The sequence below is a fragment of the Ictalurus punctatus genome, chromosome 13 (assembly GCF_001660625.3).
Source record: "Ictalurus punctatus breed USDA103 chromosome 13, Coco_2.0, whole genome shotgun sequence".
In the NCBI taxonomy this organism is placed as follows: Eukaryota; Metazoa; Chordata; class Actinopteri; order Siluriformes; family Ictaluridae; genus Ictalurus; species Ictalurus punctatus.
The window spans coordinates 7,408,461-7,427,500 of record NC_030428.2 but is presented as its reverse complement, the minus strand read 5'-3'; the positions used below and the strand labels follow the sequence as shown (position 1 = coordinate 7,427,500).

At 42.1% G+C, this 19,040-nt stretch overlaps 2 protein-coding genes across 10 annotated transcripts in view; one reads left to right on the top strand and one right to left on the bottom strand.

Annotated features, from left to right (window-relative positions):
* Positions 1-16,855, top strand: part of noc3l (NOC3-like DNA replication regulator) — a 16,877-nt gene extending 22 nt beyond the window's left edge. Inside the window, exons 1-21 of one of the 2 annotated variants that reach the window (XM_017483449.3) lie at positions 1-534; positions 1,131-1,344; positions 1,862-1,985; positions 3,090-3,247; positions 4,059-4,124; positions 4,245-4,378; positions 4,706-4,867; positions 5,361-5,454; positions 5,541-5,716; positions 6,412-6,540; positions 6,951-7,082; positions 7,183-7,263; positions 8,029-8,129; positions 9,125-9,197; positions 10,743-10,806; positions 10,886-10,957; positions 11,096-11,277; positions 11,983-12,111; positions 13,497-13,594; positions 15,582-15,663; positions 15,749-16,855. The exon at positions 1-534 is cut by the window's left edge and continues 19 nt beyond it. In XM_017483449.3, the coding sequence (XP_017338938.1) occupies positions 529-534; positions 1,131-1,344; positions 1,862-1,985; positions 3,090-3,247; positions 4,059-4,124; positions 4,245-4,378; positions 4,706-4,867; positions 5,361-5,454; positions 5,541-5,716; positions 6,412-6,540; positions 6,951-7,082; positions 7,183-7,263; positions 8,029-8,129; positions 9,125-9,197; positions 10,743-10,806; positions 10,886-10,957; positions 11,096-11,277; positions 11,983-12,111; positions 13,497-13,594; positions 15,582-15,663; positions 15,749-15,868 (2,397 nt within the window). In that variant the 5' untranslated portion in view covers positions 1-528 and the 3' untranslated portion in view covers positions 15,869-16,855. Of the gene's footprint in view, positions 535-1,130; positions 1,345-1,861; positions 1,986-3,089; positions 3,248-4,058; positions 4,125-4,244; positions 4,379-4,705; positions 4,868-5,360; positions 5,455-5,540; positions 5,717-6,411; positions 6,541-6,950; positions 7,083-7,182; positions 7,264-8,028; positions 8,130-9,124; positions 9,198-10,742; positions 10,807-10,885; positions 10,958-11,095; positions 11,278-11,982; positions 12,112-13,496; positions 13,595-15,512; positions 15,562-15,581; positions 15,664-15,748 lie in introns of those variants that run through there. The other variant, XM_053685193.1, reaches the window with a different exon arrangement.
* The window catches only part of plce1 (phospholipase C, epsilon 1), a 103,980-nt gene continuing 101,166 nt past the window's right edge, over positions 16,227-19,040 (bottom strand). For all 8 annotated transcript variants that reach the window (XM_047159582.2, XM_047159586.2, XM_047159585.2 and 5 more), the window contains one exon: positions 16,227-18,006. The gene's annotated coding sequence lies outside the window, so the exon portion shown is untranslated. The remainder of the gene's footprint in view (positions 18,007-19,040) is intronic.

Sequence of the window (19,040 nt, the reverse complement as noted above, 5' to 3'; positions counted from 1 at the left end):
TATATAAATTTTTTTTAAATATATATATATATTTTTTTACAGTATTTCTACAATAATTCAATATCCGGTTCACACTTTCATCTTTTGTTTACAAAGCCTTTTCTAAAAGAACCATAACGGGTTGGTGGTAGCTAACCAAGCTAGCATGTTTACTATTCATAAATGCTATCTCATCTATTTAAGTGTATTGTTGCTTAATTATTGTCGACGCGTAACTTGAGTACGAAAATTCGTCTGGGAAAAGAAATATAAAGCGAAAACAAGTGATGTAAGTTCGATTTGCATTTGCTTTTACAGCATTTGACACTTCTACCGTGCGAGTAGTTTTGCTCGAATCGTTTTAAACGAGTCATTCTAAATGATTGAATTGTGTCGATTCCTCGGTCACTGGTTGTTTCCTGTGAGAGAGACACATGTGAGAGGAGCTGTGTGCTGCAGGAGAGCAGAAGAGAGAAGTAATAGTAGCTGTACGTTTCCACGCTGCTGTAAAATACACCGCGTTTCCAGGGAGTAGAGGCAGGAAGAGTCATGGCGGTGAGTGACGAGAATATTCACTTTCACACACTTTATATTTACACTCCGCCAGCGTTTTCTCTAACAATGCTAACACAGCTAGCACACAGCTAGCACACAGCTAACTTTAAAACACACCTGTAGCCCAACAACATGGACACACACACTTTCTCCACAGGGGTCTGTGCGTGTGTCTTGTATCTGAATATATAGATATGTGTGTAATGTACTGACTGTCCTGTGTGCGTGGAAACTGCCCACTGATGGTCCTGATTGTGTGTGTGTGTGTGTGTGTGTGTGTGTGTGTGTGTTGACTGTCCACTGATGGTCCTGATTGTGTGTGTGTGTGTGTGTGTGTGTGTGTGTGTGTGTGTGTGTCGATTGTCCACTGATGGTCCTGATTGTTTGTGTGTGTGCGGACTGTCCAATGATGGTCCTGATTGCGTGTGTGTGTGGACTGCCCACTGATGGTCCTGTTTGTGTGTTTGTGTATGTGTGTGTATATGATGAGTCTGTTATAAACACAGTTTCATCAGGTACATGTTCACACTGATCTCAGTAGCAGTGGCGGGAATATCAGACCTTTCCTGACCTAAACGTGTTGTTCTCCACTTCAGGCTCCGAAAAAGCAGAAGAAGAAGAAGAAGCCGAGCTTCCGCAAGCTGCTGAAAACCAGCAACATCAAGCTGGAGAACAAGCTGAAGAACCGTCAGTTCAGGAAGCAGAGCACGGATAAGAAGCAGCGCAAGGAGCAGCGGAAACTGCGGCAGGCCCTCAGTGACGCGTCGCAGCAGACCGTGCAGCCTTTAGAGCGCTATGAGAAGAAGCCAGGTGGGAAAGTCCAGCTTCCTCTCGCCGTCTCAGACCTCGTTAACACGGCACCTCTGTGATTCCGGCCTTCGCTTTGTTGTTGTTGTGAATCTGCGTTAGTTATACTATATATCTAGCCGGTGTTTTGCTGTCAGCATTATTTTCCGACCAACGAGTGAAATATTGTGAGTAAACAAACTAGTCATTATGTAACCATAGCAACGTAAGAATGTGTTTTTTGGGGGGTGTTTTTTTTCTTCTTTTTTTATTTATTTTTTTATTTCTCTGCTTGCTGGACGAGTGAAATAAAAACCAGCACCGGTGACTGTTTTATTAACAGCCTACTCGAGCTGCTTGTCCTCCAGGCAACTTCTAATGAAAAAAACTGAGGAATTCTAGTGATGTGTCCACTTGTATTTGTTTTTACACAAAAGCATAAAAAAAAAAATCTCATCTCGTAACATTCTGCTGGTGTCATGTAACCCGGCGGAGGAGTCTGTGATGATCAGCGATGTCATGCGTTTGCTGTCTGATACAGAGGAGGATGACGAGGAGGAGTTTCTGGAGTCGCTGCCCACCGATATGATGGAGGAGGACGACCTGGAGGAGATCCGAGCAATGGCTCGGAAAGCCTCATTCCTCACGAGAGACCTTTCCTCCTGGTAGGACCATCGGCTGATTTATTTATACATCACAGATGTTTACTTAAGCCCTTGAGCTTTTTTATATATATGTGTGCGTATATACGTATATATTACATATATTACACATACACACAGTGGGAGAAATAAGTATTGGACGCGTCAACATTTTTTTCCAGTAAATATATGTCCAATGAGGTTATTCAAATGAAATTTTCACCAGACGTCAGTATTAACTTAAGAAATCTGCAAATATAAAGAATTCACAACATTAAACTCCAGTAAATAAAGTTATGTGTAATAAAGATGAATGACACAGGAAAAAAGTATTGTACGCGCTAAAGGATTCAGAAGTTTTGAAATACGTCTGTATCTGATTCCGTCAATGTCTTTGGCAACAGTAAGGTTGAGATGATTCTTGTGTGACACCTTGGTAATGAAAAGCCTGTTTATAGACCATCAATTTACTAACCCAGCTGATATTACCTTGCACAGATAGGAGGTATAATTACTTGTGCATTTCAGCTGGTTCCTTGCCTTACCTTGCCTTGGAGAACTGCTGTTTTTTTAGCGTGTTCAATACTTTTTCCCCGTGTCATTCCACTTTATTCCACATAACTTTATTTATGGAGTTTAATGTTGTGAATTCTTTATATTTCCAGATTTCTTGAGTTAATGCTGATGTCTGGTGAAAATTTCATTTGAATGGCCTCATTGGAGATTTATTTACTGAAAAAAATGTTCTTCGTTACAACATACCAGACTTTGTAGCAGAAACTCCAAATCTCTCTCGCTGTCTCTGATGATCAGAATTATGAGATTGCGTTGTTTGAGAAGGTTATATGAAATGCTGTGTTCAGAGTTTAGACACATTAAGGCGCCTGATAAGCTGCCTTCTGTTCGATATGCTGCGTATTTCATACTAGAGAGCAACCCGACTCGGTTAGAGCTTCATATGTGATTAAGGCGAGCGGTTCGCACTCTAAACCGTCGCCTGTAAGCTTCCCTTATTAGCCTCGGTGCTTCAGTGTATAACCGAATAAGCAACCTTCTGAAACTTTCATTTCCGGCTGAACAAATCCTTTCAGTGATTTTGACTATAATGATGTGTGGTCGATGTTGCAGTGCTCCCACTCACACCAAAAAGCGCAAGTCGGACCAGATGTTGGAAAACTACGAGAAGATGCCCAGGAAGCTGAAACAAGAGGAAGAGAAGGAGGTCATTCATCTGCTGCCAATCAAAGACAAGAGGGGCCTGATCCCTCAAACCATGGAGAAACCAGGTGTGAGCCCGTAGTCCACTGGTCGCCAAACTTCTTCCTGGAGTACTACCTTCTTGCAGATTTCATCTCCAACTAAAATCAAACATTCTTGTTTTAGTTGCTCAAGCACTATGCCAGAGCCATATCTCCCTGCAGTTCTTTCCTGGGTTCCCACTGAAGCTAAGCAGGGTTGAGTCTGGCCAGTACCTGGATGGGAGACCTCCTGGGGAAAGCTAAGGTTGCTAAGGTTGGAAGTGGTAATAGTGAGGTCACAGGGGGAGCTCACCATGGTGTCTGTGTGGGGCCTAATGCCCCAGTATAGTGATGGGGAAGCTATACTGTAAAAACAGCACTGTTTTTCAGATGAGAAGTTAAACTGAGGTCCTGACTCTCTGTGGTCATTAAAAATCCCAGGACACTTCTCTTAAAGAGTAGGGGTATAACCCTGGTGAAATTCCCCCATTGGCCCTTAACTTTCACGGTCCCCCTAATAATCTCCATCCCTGAATTGGCTACATCACTCTCTCCTCTCCACTAATAGCTGGTGTGTGGTGGGAGCTCTGGAGCACTATGTCTGCCTACGCTTCATCCAGGTGGATGCTACACACTAGTGGTGGTTGAGGAGACACCCCCCCCCCCCCCCCCCACCATACGCTGTCTAGAAAAGCGCTATGTAAATGTAACTAAACTTCTTAAGGCAGTTATTAGATGGTCAGGTGGGCATGATTATGGGCGGAGCCAAAATCTTCAGGAAGGCAGATCTCCACACTCTGTTTGGCTTCACGATGGCAGGCAACTGTTTTTTATTCTCTTATTTTATTTTGGTTCATAGTGGTGCCAAAAGCACCCGAGGAAGACGAGCAGGAGGACGCGATCGAGGAAGATGAGTCCGAGCAAGGTGAGAGTATAGAATACTATTCATGAAGCGTTCATTAAAAGTATTCAATGTTTGTCTCTTATTTATTTATTTATTTATTTATTTCAACTCGGGCTTTTATGTGGCTTCATGTCCTTCCAGCAATGGAAGAAGCGCGGAGCTTCCTGACACTGACTCCAGAAGAACAGCTGAAGCTTCGCTCGCAGAAGCTGATGGAGAGGAAGCTCCGCATCGCGAGCTTGGGATCAGTCATTCTAGCAGATCCAAACTCTAACGTAAGATGCACATGGATGCTTATCCTTCATCTACATTCACACTAGAGATGACACAGTGACAGGAGACTAGTCATTTGATAAAATAGCAAAGTCAGACAAATTGAGCTGAGATTTACTTTCACTGGCCACTTTATTGGGAACATGATCATTCATGCAATTATTGAATCATGTGACCGCAGCACAATGCAGACAATCCTGCAGATTGTCTGGTCAAGTGGGTCAAGTGCTTCAGCTCATTTTCCTTTCAAACATCAGCATGTGATCTCAGAGAGCAGGTATACGAGTTTTCCATACGCCATTGAGTATAATTTTTTAATTCGACAACAGATCAAGAAGCTGAAGGAGCTGCGGGCCATGCTGATGGAGACGGACCCGTGCGTGGCGGTTACGGTCCGCAAGCTGGTCATGGTCTCGCTTATGGAGATCTTCAAGGACATAGTGCCCTCTTACAGGATCCGTCCTCTGACCGAAGCGGAAAAGTCCACCAAGGTACAATTCAGCTCGTCTGTAGAGCACACACTGTGGTGCTGCCAAGTTGTGTGAAGTTCAGGTACGGCAGTACCTTGCCGTGTACTAAGGAAATCTGTTTAATGTAATTTGGATGATGTCACAAAAAGGTTATTCCAGATGTGGAGCAATTCTAGAAACGCTTTTATTACAGATAAAGAAAGTCTGAACAAATTAATCACAATTTTAAGTCTGGTACTACATAACCACTTTAGAAGGTAATCCTGATTAATAACTATTGCTGTGTTAACCTACACCACCATCACCACCACCACCACCACTTGGTATCCCACTGCCTTGTCCATTATTCCCTCATATCAGAAACCTTCACTTACATCGTCACTCTTTGGAAATGTGAAGTCGTAAGCAGATGGTGTGATTGTTATTTTTATTTTATTTTATTTCATTATTTTTCATTTCGTTCATGCCTTGACGGAATGTAAGATCTTACCTTACCACGTTCTTCTCGTTTCAGGTAAAAAAGGAGACGCAACAGCTGAGAGAGTTTGAGGAGGGGCTCGTGAGTCAGTTTAAATTCTACTTGGAGAATCTGGAGCAGACCGTAAGAGGTAAGGCCCACTCTGATAAGACGGCGCACTAAGCGTGTACGCAGGGATGAGCAGTGTTGTGATCTGCTGTTCCTCTCACACCACAGACTGGAAGCAGAAGAAGCTGAAGGGCAGTCAGGCCGTGGCTCTGGCCTCCTATAAAGGCCTGGCTGAAGTGGCCATCAGGTGTCTGTGTGAGCTGCTGGTGGCTCTGCCACACTTCAACTTCCACAACAACATCATTGTCGCCGTGGTGGCGCTGATGAACGACCCGGCCAGGAAGGCAAGTCAGACAGCTTGTGGGTTATCTTAACACAGATGCTTTATGCTCTAGAGCTAGTGGGTTTTACAGATAACTAAGTTGGGCGGTTTCTGCGGATAAGCTATTAAAATTGATACGGAGTGATAACAAAACACTCGGAGTAAAATATTGCTGAACTTTATTACAAAAATAAACAGTACCATGAAAATGTGCTTTTTAAAATGGGATAAACATGCAAATATTAATATATATGTACTATTAATAAATATTCAAATAAATAAAAGATACATGTCCAAACTGAACCAAAAAGTAACACTTCAAATAATACAACAAAATTGGTCAGTGATAGTTTTTATTTCACCTCTAGAGGCCGCTCTCGTACCGTATAACGACAGCGGACCCTTCTCCACTGCTTCCGACACAACCGGCAAAAACTATCGGCCTGGATTTTTGTCAATAGCCGATTGCTGGAACGGCTAATCAGCGCCGATTAATCGATCAATGGGTCGACGACTTCTTTACGCTAATATGGGCTAATCCAGACCTTAATGACTGCAGTGTTTCATTATAACACATCTGGTTTAGTTCATAATTAGTTGTATGTTATTAATGCTGGCTCTGAGTCTCTTATCTGGCGTTAATCTACCGATAGGGATTTGTCAAGGCAACAGTGGAGTACTGTATATCTCGACACAGATGATTCTGAATTTTTTCAGGTGTCCGTGATGTGCTGTGAAGCGGTCAGGGATCTGCTGAAGCAGGACAAGCTTGGCCAGGCTTCACTAGCCACAGTGAGGGTCATCTCGGGAATGGTCAAAGGCAGGAACTTCAACGTCAAACCAGATGTATGACTTTGAGTCCATTTTTGTTTGCCACTTGAATAAAATGAGGTGGGATAAATTGGATTTGGTGGCACAGAGGTAGAGGGGGAAAAAAGTATTGCAGAATTAAGAGCTGGAGATCTTCATGCCACATTAGTTAGCTTTTTGAAATTAATGTATTATATTAATTATTCTAACTATTAAAAAAAGAAACGTGTACATACATATACACTCACACACACACATATATATATATATATATATATATATATATGTGTGTGTGTATATGTGTGTATATGTGGGTGTATGTTTTTTTATATATATATATATATATATATATATATATATATATATATATATATATATATATATATATATATATACACACACACACACACACTTATTTTGACATTTGTGTGTGTGTGTGTGTGTAGGTCTTGAACACGTTGCTGTGCCTAAGGATAAAAGAGGTGGATGTGAAGAAGGACACAGAAGACCTGGCCCCCAAACAAAAGTTCATGAACTTCAAAGAAAAGAAGAAGAGCCTGTCCAGGATGCAGAGGAAGGTCCGCACACACCTACTGTCTAAAATTCAGTTCACGTTGCTCTCTCTCTGTTTGTTTGTGTGTTTATTTTTTGAAGCTGAACATCTCATGTCCTCAACAGTGGAAGAAAGCCGAGGAGAAACTCCAAAAAGAGCTGCTCGAGACTGAAGCGTCTGAGAACAAGGACAAGAAGCTCAAGCTGGTAAGTGATTCACGAACTCTAGCAGTTAGTGGGTGGTAGGGCTGGGCGGTATGACCAGATATGATGTAATTTATCCCAATAAGGATATAATTGGTATCGTGATATCCTTTTCATTTTTTACATTTTGTGTTCAATAAGTGCATGGTAAATGGAACTGAATTGAAGCAACTGATTTTACGTTGTGGTTTTTTTTTTTTTTGTCTCCCCCCCCCCCCCCCCCCCCCCCCCTTAAGTGTTAACGATAAATTCCACTAAAAGTGGCGTCAAACTCAGTCGAACAGTTCTTACTTTTTACACACTCAATGCTGCAGCGCTGTTTTGCCGACAGTTTGTTAGTGAAATTATATATCGCAATACATATCATTTTATTGTGATTTTGAGTATCGTAATATCATATTTTTGTCGCATCACGCACTCCCTACAGTAATGCCTATTAAAAGGTGCATTACTGTTATTGGTGGTAACATAACAAAAAGTTATAAAGTCCCATAGCCACGCTGGCTGACATTAGCGTTATCATGGCAGAAGTGAATTACAAGGCATTAATATGTCGGTGTATAACGACTTCTTTATAAGATTCTATAGAAATATGAACAATTAACACTTTGAAGTGTGGTGACGATAATGGGGTAAAAACTACAAATATTAACGCTAAGGGTCTCACAAGTGTTGTTTTAGAAGCAGTATTAATATGTCATAATATGTGATGTCATTTTTTTTTTTCATGTATTGTTACACACGTCTTAACCTCTTCACTTCGTCCAGCACACAGAGACACTCAACATCGTGTTCCTGATCTACTTCAGAATACTGAAGAAAGCCCAGAAATCCGTCCTGCTTCCCTCCGTTTTAGAAGGTTTAGCAAAGTAAGTGGCTGCTGATTCTCAGTATCAGATCTCCTCCATCATTATGTTGGTTCGACAAAGTCAGCGTTCTGTTCTGCTGTTTAAACTTATTATTCTTCTTCTGAGACCCAAAACCTCGAACCATTACTCCTCCTGGAGATTTCGAGCTGCATGCACCAAACTCGCGGCAGCCCTTCAGCCTGTTATGACTTAGTCTGCTTTGACTTTTCTAACTGATCGGAATTACGGTTTTCCCATTAGAGAAGGTCCAACTGGCTAAAATTCCCATTGAATGTTTGGACTGTTATAACTCCTTGAGCTACCAAGCTACTTCCACCAAACTCAGGCCAGTCCTTCAGGCTGATCGATCATGCTGTGTTTGTTTTTTTTCCTTTTTTTTTCTCTCCCCCACTGATCGGATTTACGATTTTCCTGTAGTGGGTGATCAAATATCCCTAAAACTCCCATAGACTTACATGGCTGGAATGTTCAGAGCCTGGCTCGGTATGTTCAAGATTTCAAACTCCAACTGCACCTGTAACAGAGACTCTCACTTCATCTCTCTCTTTCTCTCTATCAATACCACACACTGTCTCCATCCATCTCTATCAGTAGTACACACGCTCTTTCTCCATATTTCTTTCTATCAGTGTCTATACCTGTGTCACTCTCTCACGCCTTCTGTGTTTCTACTAATAACCCTCTCTCTCCATCTATCTACTTCTGTTACTCTCAGTTCATCTGACTTTCTACTTGTATCACACTATTTGCAATCTGTCCTTCTAGCAGTAACTGTCTCTGTCTGTCTGTCTGTCACCCTTTCTTTCTTTCTTTCAACTTCAGGCTATCTTCAAGCTTATGAAACAGTTTTAAACTTTTCAGACCAGCTTTGTCAAGCCAACATCGAAGTTTGTCGTTACGAACTTTACCCCACTAGTTACAGCTGTAATATCTCTAGCGCACTTCTTTACACTCCTTGTAGTTTGCTTGTCTAATGGCTCATGTTTCCCTTTAAGGTTTGCTCATCTCATAAACCTGGAGTTCTTTGACGATCTGCTCACGGTTCTTCACGATTTAATTATGTCCGGCGTAAGTATTTACACCTATAGTAATACGTTGCTCATTACTTTGCAGGATTTCAATTAATTTAATTTTTTTTAAATAAATAAATAAATACCCTATTAACCCAGACACAATCTTCAGGCTACTGATTGGCTAATTAATTAATTCATTCATTCATTAGGTTTGACGAAGCTGTTTAAGCTTATTATTCTTCTTTTGAGACCAAAGACTTCTTCCTGTGACTCCTTCTAGACATTTCGAGCTCCATGCACAAATCTCGCCTCCTACCTTCAGCCTGTTCTGCCTTTGACTTTTCTAACTGATCGGAATTACGGTTTTTTCGTTACAGAAGGTCAAAGTGGCCAAAATTCCCCATTGACCTCCACTGAAATTTTTGGGCTGTTATAACTCCTTGAGGTTTCAAGCTACTTCCACCAACTTCTTTTATATTTTTTAAAAAATGTATCTGTAGTTTCCTGACACACAAGCAGGCTCCGTAGGCTAGGTAGCACCACATACCTCAACTATGTAACTATAGCATTACTGATTCTGACTTCCACCGACTGCTGAACTACACACAATGGTTTTTACTAGGTAGATTAATCCGTACGCACGGACGACAGATGACCTTTTCTGCAATCAGGAACACGGTATATAAAAACGCTGACGAAGCCGAGCAGAGCAAAGTGCAGCATAAATCTGTTCTGTATCTCTCTTACTAACACCAGTTAAATTTTTCTTCATATAGCTGTTTTAACAAAGGACGTTCTCACTAATCTGGATGTAGGTATAGGTTTATCCAATTTATCCATAATGAGCAAGCCAGAGGTGACGATGGCAAGGGAAAAATTCCCTGAGACGACATGAGGAAGAAACCAGACTCCAAAGGGATCCCGTCCTCACCTGAAGGAGATATTCAGTGTAATCTTTCATTATCAGGGTCTTTTTTAAAATCTTTATTTCAGTAGAGTTTCAACTTTAAGTCTGTAATATCCAGGTGACGTTATCCACTGTATAATGATCGAGACTTGAGTATAGCGACACACAGTACCATCTTCTCACCACTATGTCTGGAGAACATGAAGATGCCAGTCAGACATTTAATATATTTTCCATGCGATATGAGGAAAGAAAACCCAGATTTTTTTGCTGAGGGCACCACAGACACTTTCGTAGGCAATGGAGCCTATCCCAGGGAGCATCAGGCACAAGGCGGGGTACACCCTGGACAGGGTGCCAATCCATTGCAGGGCACAATCACACACACATTTATACACTACGGACATGCTTACATACTTTGGACTGGTGGAGGAAACCCCCGCAGCACGGGGCAAACATGCAAACTCCGCACACACAGGGCCACGGTGGGAATCGAAGCCCCGACCCTGGAGGTGTGAGGCAAACGTGCTAACCACTAAGCCACCGTGCGCCCCTATGCTCCTTTGTGTCTGTATTAATGCATTTCACTGTTTATTTTTTTAGTCTAGTCAGTTAGGTTTCGGGCAGCAACCACGGGCCTGGAGCTTTCACTAATCACCGTCCCTCTAATCACTTCTCTTCCTGTATATGTAGGATCTGTCCTACCGAGAGAGTCTCCACTGCATCCTCACAGCCTTCCACATCCTCTCTGGTCAAGGTGAGTGCTGTTCTTCTCCATCACTGTCAATCAGGATCAACTTTTCCATTCCGTTCTGACCACCCTCTATCTCCGACAGGCGATGTGCTCAATATCGACCCGCTGAAATTCTACTCCCACTTGTACAAAACCCTGCTTACGCTGCACGCAGGTAACCTCGCCTTTACGTCTGTGCCTGCTTCGGTAGTCCGATGTTTAACGAAGGCGAGAAAAGCAGACCGATGTTTTTATTTTTTGTCTGTCTGTGTGTGTGTGTGTATTTAGCATGCTAACGAGGTTCTCCCTGCAGGTGCATCAAACGAGGACACGGGCATCGTGCTGCGGTGTGTGGACGTAATGCTGAGCAAGCGCAGGAAACAGGTCAGCCTGCATAGAGCTCTGGCCTTCCTCAAGAGACTCGACACACTCGCTCTGCACGTAATGCCCGACTCGTGTGTGGGCATCCTGGCGGCTAACAGAGCACTCATACACGTGAGAACATCCTGTGTTTGTCATTGCTATATACAGCCACTATAACTACCGTGTTCCATTAAAGGCGTATTACTTTTGCTTACTATACTGCTGCATAAATCGAAAAATGGATGGATCGGATGAGCCATAACATTAAAACCACCTGCGGATATTGTGGTCCTCCTTGTGCCACCGAAACAGCTCTGACCCTCGAGGTATGGACTCCACAAGATCTCTGAAGGTGTGCTGCGGTATCTGGCACCAAGACATTAGCATCAGATGCTTTAAATCCTGAAAGTTGCGAGGTGGTGCCTTCATGGATCGGACTTGTTCGTTCATTACATCCCACAGACGATCGATCAGATTTAAATCTGGGGGTTTTGGAGGCCAAGTCAACAGCATGAACTCAGATAAGGATTTGAGTTCATGCTGTTGACTTGGCCTCCAAAACCCCCAAGACCCATTATTCCTGCTTCCAACACATCAACTTCGAGAACTGACTGTTCACTTGCTGCCTAATATATCCCACGCCTTCACTCATCACTTTGTAATGAGATAATCAATGTTATTCACTCAGTGGTTTTAATGTTATGGCTAATCTGTGTATGTTTTTCTTTTTAAAAATCTATTTAATATTGGCCTTAGATTATGCAGGTATTAAATAAAAATATAGTATACATAGATTTTCTGTCTTTTTTGTAATTTGTGTGTGTGTTTGTTGTGCAGACTTTCCCCAAGTGTGACATCATGCTGGATAACGACATGCAGGGCAGCGGTGTTTACCTGCCTGAGCTGGATGAGCCGGAGTACTGCAACCCCGAAAACACCTGCCTGTGGGAGCTGCACACACTCAAGGTAGCTGTACTACAATAAACACCGTGGCAGATCATCACTGTTTGTCTTATACGCAGTAATTCCCGAAGCCAGCCCCTCAGCACTCTCTATAGACCTGCACTGATTTTCAGTTCAATTCGTTTACATTTTTATTTCATTAAGACAGAAATGAAACTTAAACCTAGTGGGCGTGTCCAAGACATTATTTACCTGCTTAACAAAAGCAAACATACTGCCATAGCTATTCTTTGAGTAACACGTTTCCTAAACAATGAAATAGCATGCCTATACGTATTATGTTGCTCTATATCTGACAACGGTTCATTTTACAGCACTGAGAGAGACAGTGCTAGGAAAAATGGCTGTAACACAATATGAAGATTCAGAAATGGGTAGTAGTAGAGCTGCAACAAATAACCGATTATAAAAATCATTGTCAACGAATCTCATTATCGATTAGTTGGTCTGCACGTGACACGGGGTGCGTTTACTCACCTCTGAAAACACGCATCAGAGAGTAAATACTAAAGTTGTGTCCCAGATTATGTACTGTACACTTACACTATGCACTGTGTACTCTACCGTCTAGTGTATGAATTTTAGAAAGGTAATGTCGTCTCGAATGGAACACTAGCGGTATTTTTACTAACAGGAAGTATAAGCCGCTTCCTAGTCGACAGTGCATGACGTCATACTCGCGTAATGTGACGCCACTCGCTTTAGCAGATACCCAGAGACACAGACAATGACTTTCTTCAGTTTACTGTTTATATATTTAGTTATAAACTTGGTTTATATTATATAATGGTATTTATGCATGCACAAAAAGCACTGGATTAAACTACAGTCCTAAATGATAATATATATTCTGGTGTGTGTGTGTGTGTGTGTTGGGTTCTTTTCAGTCTTCTATATAACAGTTGTGTAAAGTTTTATTCTGAAGTTTATATTTGTAACACTCAGTTTGTGGATTTTATTTTAAATAAGCGAAAAAAATGTTACTGAAAGTTTGCCCCCATCTGATTAATCGAAAAAAAAAAAAATCGGCCAAATAATCGATTATGAAAATGATTGTTAGTTGCAGTCCTAGGTAGTAGTATAACGAAATTTTGTTAAAATGGACCGTGCAGACTCCGGGTACTCGGGTTTCCTCTCCCAGCCCAAAAACAGGCGTAGTAGGCTGATTGGCATTTCCAAATTGTCCATAGTTAGTGTACACGCGATTGTTGCCTGAGATGGGTTGGCACCTTGTGCCCAGAGTTCCCTGGGACAGGCTACAGGCTCCCTGCAACCCTGGGTAGGATAAGAGCTGTAGAAGACTAATTGTTGGATTATGCACTTGGATGGTTATATAAAATAACATTTATGTCTAGCATTGGAACACTTATGGTGATTGTGTGTTGCAGAGACACTACCACCCCATGGTGAGGAAATACGCCAGTCATCTGTTGGCTGGAGCGCCGAGTGAAGGTGCCGGTGCACTGAGTCTAGAACTGAGCAGAAGGTAAATCTCACACTTTTCCAGGCTGAAGGTGATTTACAGTGGATGCATACAGTGCATCCGGAAAGTATTCACAGCGCTTCACTTTTTCCACATTTTGTTATGTTACAGCCTTATTCCCAAATGGATTAAATTCATTATTTTCCTCAAAATTCTACAAACAATACCCCATAATGACAACGTGAAAGAAGTTTGTTTGAAATCTTTGCAAATTTATTAAAAATAAAAAACAAAAAAAGCACATGTACATAAGTATTCACAGCCTTTGCTCAATACTTTGTTGAAGCACCTTCGGCACCAATTACAGCCCCAAGTCTTTTTGAGAATGATGCTACAAGCTTGGCACACCTATTTTTGGGCAGTTTCTCCCATTCTTCTTTGCAGGACCTCTCAAGCTCAATCAGGTTGGATGGGGAGTGTCGGTGCACAGTCATTTTCAGATCTCTCCAGAGATGTTCAATCGGGTTCAAGTCTGGGCTCTGGCTGGGCCACTCAAGGACATTCACAGAGTTGTCCTGTAGACACTCCTTCATTATCTTGGCTGTGTGCTTAGGGTCGTTGTCCTGTTGGAAGATGAACCTTCACCCCAGTCTGAGGCCCGGAGTGCTCTGGAGCAGGTTTTCATCAAGGATGTCCCTGTACATTGCTGCATTCATCTTTCCCTCGATCCCGACTAGTCTCCCAGTTCCTGCTGCTGAAAAACATCCCCACAGCATGATGCTGCCACCACCATGCTTCACTGTAGGGATGGTATGGGCCAGGTGATGAGTGGTGCCTAGTTTCCTCCAGACATGACGCTTGCCATTCAGGCCAAAGAGTTCAATCTTTGTTTCATCATGCTCTGAGAGTCCTTCAAGTGCCTTTTGTCAAACTCCAGGAGGGCTGTCATGTGCCTTTTACTGAGGAGTGGCTTCTATCTGGCCACTCTACCATACAGGCCTGATTGGTGGAGAGCTGCAGAGATGGTTGTTCTTCTGGAAGGTTCTTCTCTCTCCACAGAGACACGCTGGAGCTCTGTCAGAGTGACCATCGGGTTTTTGGTCATCTCCCTGACTAAGGCCCTTCTCCCCCGGGCGGTCAGCTCTAGGAAGAGTCCTGGTGGTTTCAAACTTCTTCCATTTATGGATGATGGAGGCCACTGTGCTCATTGGGACCTTCAATGCTGCAGAAATGTTTCTGTACCTTCCCCAAATCTGTGCCTCGATACAATCCTGTCTCGGAGGTCTACAGACAGTTCCTTGGACTTCATGGCTTGGTTTGTGCTCTGACATGCATTGTTAACTGTGGGACCTTTATATAGACAGGTGTGTGCCTTTCCGAATCATGTCCAATCAACTGAATTTACCACAGGTGGACTCCAATCAAGTTGTAGAAACATCTCAAGGATGATCAGTGGAAACAGGATGCACCTGAACTCAATTTTGAGTGTCATGGCAAAGGCTGTGAATACTTATGTACTTGTGCTTTTTTTGTTTTTTATTTTTAATAAATTTGCAAAGATTATAAACTTCTTTCACGTTGTCATTATGGGGTATTGTTTGTAGAATTTTGAGGAAAATAATGAATTTAATTCATTTTGGAATAAGGCTGTAACATAACAAAATGTGGAAAAAGTGAAGCGCTGTGAATACTTTCCGGATGCACTGTAAATATAAATGATTAATTCATTAGCCAGTCCAATGTGCTGCCTAGTGCCACATTCTGCTCGGCTGGAAGCTCAATTAACTTCCTGCCAGGGAAACTTTGAGGCTATAGCACGCAGTTAATCTTAGGCTAACATAAATATATGTCAGCTATGAGCTGTGATGTTTCCTCATTGCACTAAAAACATAAAAGATGTTATTAATTCTGACTCACAGCTTCGTTTTTCACTTGATAAGTGTTCATCAAGGAGGCTGTGTATTGTGTGCTTTAATTGCAGTTGTAGACCAGTTTTTTTCCATTTGTTCTCCTGATTCCGGAAATAATTTCCGTTTCATCCGTTCGGCAGCGCACCCGTGCAGCTGTTTGAAGATTACAGTGTGAAGGACATGACCTTTAATCCACCCGTTGCAGGACCACCCAAGAAGAAGGTGAGCGCTGGCTGCTCCGGATGACCTTCAAAACCTATTTGTTATACGGCTCCAGTGCAGGTCGTTCACTCGTTCTGTTTTTCAGGAGCGCTTCACAATCGGCGAGGCTTTCCTGGACCCCGATCTGAGAGCACAGATCAACGCAGCTCTTCAGGAGGACGAGCAAATCCCCCTCGACTTTGCAGCACATCGGATACAGAAGTGAGCGAACTCTGAAACTGTAAATACGTCTGTATTACGATGTTTTATATCAGTGTGTTTCAAATAAATAAAAAAAAGTGGCCTTTTGACTAAAAAAAGCACATTTCGGTGTAAATATTTATAAAGAAATCCTTAGAGAGGGTTGAAAGTTGGGATTAAAAGTAATATAATTAAATAGTAATATGTAAGACAATGTAATATTAATGAATCTGATAAAACCCAGCGAGAGAAAAAAAACCCTCGGGGTTGCTGTATGTGTAGCGTTTTTGAATCTTTCACCAAAAGGTGCTTCATGATCTTGATTCAGGGGTATCCCATCAGCCTTCTAAAGCAAGTTAAGGGGGGGAAAAAAAAAAAAGTCATTTTCTACAAGATTTAGTTTTTATTGTACAACAACTGTTATTTCCTCCACAACAGTCAGACAGTCTCAAGATTAACACAAAGGAAGGAAGGAAGAAAGAAAGAAAGAAGTGCTGAACAATAAAATCTGTTACACAGGCATTACTTTAACTGATCACAATAAATCAACTTGATCACTGCTGAATTGAAAGTCAGTGCTAACAAAGCTGCATGACACACTCGAGAAGAAAAACAAAGAAAGTACACGTGTATGTAGATGTGTGTGTAATATATATATAGTAGTGTCTCCAAATACCAAAGCATCACTGAATACTTTAAATTCTTAATTACAAAAAGTATAAACAATATACACATACAGTACGAGCTAGTTGGGCAAGATTTACACCCTCCAGAATAAATTAGGTACAACGTGGCTTCAATAGTTCTATCGTATATCCGTGGTATGTACAAGAGAAGAAATACACGGCCGACCCGGGCTATGCTTTTAAATAAATAAAGACAAGACGGGGGGGGCTGACAAGAGGCAAACGTTTCCAACCTTCATGCAGGGCAGGCCCACTTTAACATTTAATAAGCAGTCAGGTTAAAGACATGGATAGACTAGAGAAGAGAAGAATGTTACACGTCGAGGCTCCAGAGGTAGTCACGGACATTTCAAAGTCAATGAATTAAACTGTGTGGAAAATACACTTACAAACGAGGACTTGAGTGCAAAAGACACACTTGTGCAACATGCAAAATGTTTTACAAACATCATCAAGAAATAACACGGGGAGGAAACCCTTCAGGAAGTCGTCTTTCCACCCCCCCCCCGATCCCACAAGCAAATACATTTAGAGTCTCAAAACAGTAAAACAGATGTACTTTACTAGTGCTGTAAAATTAAGCATCACGTTTAAGATTTCTTACGTGGTCGTTGACACAAATAAACAAACCAGCAAAAATAAAAACAAATTGCACTACATACAGAGACTGAAGTCGAAAGCTGTAGTGCCTGTGTGTTGGTCTTTGCAATAAACAGACAGAGGAACATTGTACCTTCCAAACGAGGGCGCGTTACTTCTTACACCAACTTAAACAATAAATAAATTAGCCTTCCTTTTAAACGGATTATACGTGGTGGTAGTGTTACGCTAGTGTGTGCTACTTTTCTTCCTATTCAACTACAGGGGGTCAGTTTCAAAAAAGTTCAATAAATATTGTACAAAATACTTTTTTTTTTTTTTAATAAAATAAGAATATGCTGTGACCGAAACTAATTTTTAAAAATGTGCAAAATAACAGCATGCAGTACGTTAATATGCGTTCGCTCGAAGACAAGTACTGCAAAAGATAGAACTTCCACGATAGAGGAGTGAGCTACTCCGGTGGCCACTTGCTCGCTAAAGCAACCGAGGAAAGAAAAAAAAAAGCGACGATGGAGACGGAAGTGACCTGAAGGACGTGAGGAACCAGTGTTGACCCTGCTGCTGGCTGCGTCTCACGCTCTCCATGTTCTGCTCAGTCACTGTGGGCTCCGTTCCGTGTCTTACACTCAGTGACGCTCCACAGACCGGAGCTAGCCGCTTACAGGGTACCTGTCCCATGATGCTCTTCACTCAGTGTGTGAGAGGCCATCGTGTTGCCTAAAGGTCAGAGCGCTGCGGCTCGACACTCATTTGTGCAGCTTCCAGTTCCACAGCAGGGGGTAGGACCAGGCGGAAGGGGGCGGAGGAGGGAGAGGGGCAAAACCCAGACATGCCTCTGCCACCCAGGCCTTCAGTCCCAACGCCAAAGCAGAGCCTACGGAGAAACACACACACACACACACACACACACACACACGTGTCATGAAATTCAAAATGAGAGAGCGCTGCAACTAGCTTTGCTCTAACGTATCATTTCATATCAGAGCAGAATTTCTGGTGTCTAGGAGGGAAAAACTGGATAAGAGTTTCATCACAAACGTGCTGCAGGGTTAAACACACACACACACACACACACACACACACACACACCACTGCAAAATCCCTCATTCCACAGCTCTACTGAAGGCGATGTACACATGCAGTCTCATTTTTATACCACAGCGTTGTTGCATTCCCCGTTGTGATTGAGACAGTAATATAAACATAACAATAGCTTTATATTAATGCTCTTATTCTAACGCGTTATTGTTTCTATAGTAACAACTTATACCGGGACTTGCTGGATGAATTCTGGCCAAATAAATGGATTGTCGATACGACAACGGTAGTTTCCTGTGAGGAGACATTTCTACTAATTAGTCTTCAGGACAGAGGGCTTTGTGCTTTCCGGTTCCTCAATAACATGACAAGCTGCATATTTCTGTCTCATTAACTGGAAGAGAGGCTGGTGAGGGAACTAGTTAACGAGGTAGGACTTTGGCAAACTGCTGTGGTATAAGAGGAATAAAAACACATGGCCGCATCGCACCAGCCCGTCGGTGATCATTTTCCTGTAACATCATGCTTTATTCTATACATACATCATTCTGTAATATGTTATAAGAAAGTCAGATGAATCACATGGGCCGGAAATTGGGCTCCACTCCCTCGTTGTTCACCTCTGCCACCTTTTCCCTTAAAGTCACGTTCAGTTTCAACCAGGAAGAGGGGTGTTTTCATTGCAATTGTAATTCACCTTACAGCCAAGAATGCTAAAAGCTAAAAAGAGTACAAGTTTTGTAATTAACAGAATATTATTGGTGGATGTAGCTTCAGAGTACAGTCTCCTCCCAAAGTATTGGAACAGCAAGGTCAATTTGTTTTTTTTCTTCTTGCCATACAATGAAAACATTTTGGGTTTGAGATCAA